The following is a 6,732-nucleotide window of genomic DNA, read 5'->3' on the forward strand; positions in this document are numbered from 1 at the left end:
CAGTGCGTTACCCCGCGGATGGGTAGCGCCTCAACGTCGAGTGGCGTTTCCTGGAGCCAAGCGGAGTCGTCGGCGATGAATACAAGTGCACCGAGACGGATCTCGTGGCCCTTGGCCAAACCTCCGCCTGAAACCATGTTGAAGGGGATCGGAAAAATCACAACTTCTCCAACATGTCGCTAAGACACCTGCACCACGGTGGGCGCCAACTGTCATGGTTCTAAGTCTGACAGTAGAATGGGGGTAGGGATGTAGAGGCAAGATCCTAGCTATGGAGGAGTTGTTCACACAAGTTTTACGAGTTCAGGCCCTTCTCAGAGGAAGTAACAGCCTTACGTCTCGAAGCCCGGAGGCGGTCGACTGGATTATATGCGTGTGTGTTATAGGGGGGCGAACCCTTGTCCCTGAGGAGGGGGTGGCTTATATATAGTTCGCCAGACCCCTCCCGCCCTCAGTTACAAAGGGTTTAAGGTGCATAAAGATGGAGACATTACTAGTAACGCCTGCCATAAAGATACATAATGACCCATAAAGCTATGACTTAATTCCCAACCGTTGCAGAGTGGAGTGGCTCTAGATCTTCTGGTAGTCGAGTGATTGTCCATACGGTCGAGTGTCTTCGAGACTGTCGAGTGGAACATAGCTTCATGGTCGAGTGGATGATGATTTTTCTTCGAATGCTCCTGGTTCCTTTAGAGATGTCCTTGGGGAGGGTATGTCGGACAGATCCATGACCCTACCCTAGGTACATAGCTTCATCAATAACCATTAAGACTAAGTATCCTTTGCCTATGATAAATGATCTGTTTGACCAGTTGGAGGGAGCTACTGTGTTTTCTAAGATTGATCTTCGTTCTGGTTATCATCAATTGAAGATTCGTGAGCAAGATATTCCAAAGACCGCTTTGACTACGAGGTATGGGTTGTATGAATATACTGTTATGTCATTTGGATTGACTAATGCTCCTGCATACTTCATGAATATGATGAACAAGGTGTTTATGGAGTTCTTGGATAAATTTGTGGTTCTTTTCATTGATGATATATTGGTGTTATCCATTGTTGAGGAAATCGTTAACTCGTAACTGCTCGGTTGGCTGGCGAGTAGGGGATTAATAGGCTAATCGGCAAGTTAATCAGCCATTTAATCAATTAATCGGACGATTTATCAGTTTATCGGCTACTCGGTGACCCTATGAGTAGGGATTAATCAGCAAGTTAACTAGTTAATCAGATGAATTCTTGAACAGGGGTGTTCTCCAAGAATAAGAAGGGCCATGAGGTGCATCTGCGTTTGGTATTGGAGAAATTGAGGGAACATCAGTTGTATGCCAAGTTTAGCAAATGTGAGTTTTGGCTGGATGAGGTAGCATTCCTTGGACATGTCGTGTCAGGTAATGGAGTTGCAGTTGATCCATCTAAGGTTGCTGCAGTTACAGAGTGGGAGACACCCACGACAGTTGGAGAGATTCGCAACTTTTTGGGCCTTGCAGGTTATTACAGGAGGTTTATTGAGAACTTTTCCAAGATTGCAAAGCCTATGACTGAATTATTGAAGAAGGAAAATAAATTTGTTTGGACTGATGAATGTGAAGCCAGCTTTCAGGAATTGAAGCAGCGTTTGGTTACAACACCAGTCTTAACTCTGCCGGATATACATAAGGACTTCCAGGTATATTGTGATGCTTCTCGTCAAGGACTTGGGAGTGTTTTGATGCAGGAAGGTAAAGTTGTTTCATATGCTTCACATCAACTTAAGAATCATGAGCATAATTATCCTACACATGATTTGGAGTTAGCCTCAGTTGTGCATGCATTGAAAACTTGGAGGCCATATCTTATTGGTAATCATTGTGATATATTTACTGATCATAAGAGCTTGAAGTATATTTTTACTTAGAAGGATTTGAACCTCAGGCAGAGGAGATGGTTGGAGCTTATTAAGGATTATGATTTGAATGTGCAGTATCATCCTGGTAAGGCTAATGTCGTTGCTGATGCATTGAGTCGTAGGAGCCATGTTAATGCAGTTAATATTGATGATATGCCACCAGAGTTATGTGAGCAGTTCAGGAATCTCAGGTTGGAGATGGTTCCTAAGGGATATTTAGCAACATTGGAGGTAAAGCCTACTTTGCTTGGTAGGATCAGAGAAGCTCAAAAGGGTGATAAGGAGATTTCTGAGATAAAAGAGAATATGGCTAAAGGTAAGGCAGGAGGTTTCCATGAGGATGAACATGGATCCATATGATTTGAGAAGCGTATTTGTGTACCTCAGGATGCAGATATCAGGAAGTTGATTCTTCAGGAGGCGCATGATTCACCTTATTCTATTCACCCAGGTAATACTAAGATGTATTTGGATTTGAGGGAAAGATTTTGGTGGCCTAGCCTGAAGAGGGAAATTGCTGGATATATTGCAACATGTGATGTGTGCCAGAGAGTTAAAGCAAAACATCAGAGGCCAGCAGGTTTCTTACAACCATTGCCTATACCTGAATGGAAGTGGGATGAGATTGGTATGGATTTCATTACAGGTCTACCCAGGACTCGGTCAGGATATGATTCTATTTGGGTGGTTGTCGATCGTTTGACTAAAGTTGCTCACTTCATCCCGGTAAAGACTACTTATACCAGTGCTCAGCTAGCAAAGATTTATATGTCTAAAATTGTTTGTCTGCATGGAGTTCCAAGGAAGGTAGTGTCTGATAGAGGTACTCAGTGCACATATAAATTTTGGCGTCAGTTACACGAATCCTTGGGCACCAGGCTGGAGTTTAGTACATCTTTCCATCCACAGACAGATGGGCAGACAGAGAGGGTAAATCAGATTTTGGAGGATATGTTGAGGGCTTGTGCCTTGGACTATGGGTCCAGTTGGGATGATAATTTACCTTATGCAGAGTTCTCATATAATAACAGTTATCAGGCTAGTCTGAAGATGGCCCCATTTGAGGTATTGTATGGTAGAAAGTGCAGGACACCATTAATGTGGGATGAGGTTGGAGAGCGTCAGTTCTTTGGACCAGACTTGATCAGAGATGTTGAGGAGAAGGTCAAGTTGATTCGTGATAGGCTGAAGATAGCACAGTCCAGGCAGAAGAGTTATGTAGATGTGAAACGTAAGGAGGTGACATATGAGGAAGGATACCGTGCATATCTTAGAGTTTCACCACTTCGTGGAATTAAGAGGTTTGGAATTAAAGGTAAGTTAGCACCACATTTTGTGGGGCCTTACAAGATCTTGGAGCGTAGAGGAGAGGTAGCTTATCAGCTGGAGTTGCCAGAATCCTTGTCAAGAGTTCATAATGTGTTTCATGTATCTCAGTTGAAGAAGTGCCATGCAGAGATGATGGATGTTCCATTGAGGGACACAGTGCCACTTGAGGCAATTCAGTTGGAGAGTGATTTGACATGTGAGGAGAAACCTGTTAGGATTTTGGAGACATCATAGAGGGTTACTCGCACCAAGACAATTAAGTTATGCAAGGTTCAATGGGATCGTCACACAAAGGAAGAAGCCACCTGGGAACGAGAGGAAGATCTCAGGCAAGATCACCCACACCTATTTGCTAGATAGCCCGAATCTCGAGGGAGAGATTCATCTTAAGGGGGGTAGGTTTGTAACATCCCAATTTCCTAAATTAGGATGTTATTATATCATTCATATGCATCTCACATTTTCCATGCATTATTTGTCTTTCTGCAATATTCGAATCATTATGCAACTAAAGGCAATTTATTGGAGTAGATATAACATGACTTCTCCCCTGTTCTAAAAATGTTCATAATGCCCAGAATATTATTTCCAGTTCATCTGATGTGTTCTGGTATTTTTATTAATCTCAAAAGTATTTTATTTGTGTGTTATTTTACTGTTTGTGTGGCCTATTGCATAAAAAGGATTTTACAAAATTGCATTAGTGTTGGAACTAGCGTTCCTGTAGTTTATAGCTATAGGGATATTTTTACTGTGTGTCTAGGTATTTTTATTTAGATTTTATATTGTGTATGTTATTTTATTTATTTTGTATTCTGTTGTTGTGTTAAAAAAAGAGAAAGGTAGCAAGACGGCCAGCCAGCGTCCCAATGCTACCTCTTGAGCACTGCATTGGATTTCCCTGAAGAGGAGAGGATGATGCAGCAAAGTAGCATAAGTATTTCCCACAGTTTTTGAGAACCAAGGTATCAATCCAGTAGGAGGCTACGCGCGAGTCCCTCATACCTACACAAAAACAATAGCTCAACGCAACCAACACGCTTAGGGGTTGTCAATCCCTTCAGGGTCACTTACGAAAGTGAGATCTGATAGAGATGATAAATAATATTTTTGGTATTGTTGGTATAGAGATGCAAAGTAAAAAGTAAAAGCAAAGTAAAAGCAAAGCAATAATAAAGTGATGGAGATTGATATGATGAGAAAGAGACCCGGGGGCCATAGGTTTCACTAGTGGCTTCTCTCAAGAGCATAAGTATTCTACGGTGGGTGAACAAATTACTGTTGAGCAATTGACATAATTGACCATAGTTATGAGAATATCTAGGTATGATCATGTATATGGGCATCACGTCCGATACAAGTAGACCGACTCCTGCCTGCATCTACTACTATTACTCCACTCATCGACCGCTATCCAGCATGCATCTAGAGTATTAAGTTAAAAACAGAGTAACGCCTTAAGCAAGATGACATGATGTAGAGGGATAGTTTCATGCAATATGATAAAAACCCCATCTTGTTATCCTCGATGGCAACGATACAATACGTGCCTTGCTGCCCCTTCTGTCACTCGGAAAGGACACCGCAAGATCGAACCCAAAGCTAAGCACTTCTCCCATGGCAAGAACAACCAATCTCGTAGGCCAAACCAAACTGATAATTCGAAGAGACTTGCAAAGATAACCAATCATACATAAAAGAATTCAGAGAAGATTCAAATATTATTCATAGATAGACTTGATCATAAACCCACAATTCATCGGTCTCAACAAACACACCGCAAAAAGAAGATTACATCGAATAGATCTCCACAAGAGAGGGGGAGAACATTGTATTGAGATCCAAAAAGAGAGAAGAAGCCATCTAGCTACTAACTATGGACCCGTAGGTCTGAAGTAAACTACTCACACTTCATCGGAGGGGCTTGGATGATGACGTAGAAGCCCTCCGTGATCGATGCCCCCTCCGGCAGAGCTCCAGAATAGGCCCCAAGATGGGATCTCATGGATACAGAAAGTTGCAGCGGTGGAATTAGGTTTTTGGCTCCGTATCTGATCGTTTTGGGGTACGTGGATATATATAGGAGGAAGAAGTACGTTGGTGGAGCAACAGGGGGCCCATGAGGGTGGAGGGCGCGCCTGGGGGGGGGGCAGGCGCGCCCCCTACCTCGTGGCCTCCTGTTAATTAACTTGACGTAGGGTCCAAGTCTCCTGAGTTGTATTCGGTGAGAAAATCACGTTCCCGAAGGTTTCATTCCGTTTGGACTCCATTTGATATTCCTTTTCTTCGAAACCCTAAAACAGGCAAAAAAGAGCAATTCTGGGTTGGGCCTCCGGTTAATAGGTTAGTCCCAAAAATAATATAAAAGTGGATAATAAAGCCCAAAACTGTCCAAAACAGTAGATAATATAGCATGGAGCAATCAAAAATTATAGATACGTTGGAGAGGTATCAAGCATCCCCAAGCTTAATTCCTGCTCATCCTCGAGTAGGTAAATGATAAAAAACAGAATTTTTGATGCGGTGTGCTACTTGGCATAATTTCAATGTAAATCTTCTTAATTGTGGTATGAATATTTATATTCAAAATATTCAAGACAAAAGTTCATATTGACATAAAAATGATAATACTTCAAGCATACTAACAAAGCAATTATGTCTTCTCAAAATAACATGGCCAAACAAAGCTATCCCTACAAAATCATATAGTCTGGCTATGCTCTATCTTCACCACACAAAGTATTTAAATCATGCACAATCCCGATGACAAGCCAAGCAATTGTTTCATACTTTTGACATTTTCAAAAAAAATTCGATCTTCACGCAATACATGAGCGTGAGCCATGGATATAGCACTATATGTGGAATAGAATGGTGGTTGTGGAGAAGACAAAAAGAGGGGAAGATAAGTCTCACATCAACTAGGCGTATCAACGAGCTATGGAGATGCCCATCAATAGATATCAATGTGAGTGAGTAGGGATTGCCATGCAACGGATGCACTAGAGCCATAAGTATATGAAAGCTCAACAAAAGAAACTAAGTGGGTGTGCATCCAACTCGCTCGCTCACGAAGACCTAGGGCATTTTGAGAAAGCCCATCATTGGAATATACAAGCCAAGTTCTATAATGAAAAATTCCCACTAGTATATGAAAGTGACAGAATGAGAGACGCTATATCATGAAGATCATGGTGCTACTTTGAAGCACAAGTGTGGTAAAAGGATAGTAACATTGTCCCTACTCTCTTTTTCTCTCATTTTTTGGGCCTTCTCTTTTTTTATGGCCTCTTTTTCTCTTTTTTTTTATTTTTCATCCGGAGTCTCATCCCGATTTGTGGGGAAATCATAGTCTCCATCATCCTTTCCTCACTTGGGACAATGCTCTAAAAATGATGATCATCACACTTTTTATTTTTCTTACGACTCAATACTTAGAACAAAATATGACTCTATATGAATGCCTCCGGCGGTGTACCGAGATATGCAATGAATCAAGAGTGACATGTATG

At 41.7% G+C, this 6,732-nt stretch overlaps 1 protein-coding gene across 1 annotated transcript; it reads left to right on the forward strand.

The window, feature by feature from the left end:
* The first annotated feature begins 1,540 nt into the window (after window positions 1-1,540).
* Window positions 1,541-3,454, forward strand: LOC147978617 (uncharacterized). Its single transcript, XM_087514822.1, has 4 exons — window positions 1,541-1,672; window positions 1,967-2,207; window positions 2,286-2,342; window positions 2,904-3,454. Exons 1-4 carry the CDS (start codon window positions 1,541-1,543, stop codon window positions 3,452-3,454), a joined length of 981 nt encoding a protein of 326 aa, XP_087370948.1.
* The last annotated feature ends 3,278 nt before the right edge of the window (window positions 3,455-6,732 follow it).

This window comes from Triticum urartu, chromosome 3A, assembly GCF_056163025.1.
Source record: "Triticum urartu cultivar PI428250 chromosome 3A, HENAU_Tu73, whole genome shotgun sequence".
In the NCBI taxonomy this organism is placed as follows: Eukaryota; Viridiplantae; Streptophyta; class Magnoliopsida; order Poales; family Poaceae; genus Triticum; species Triticum urartu.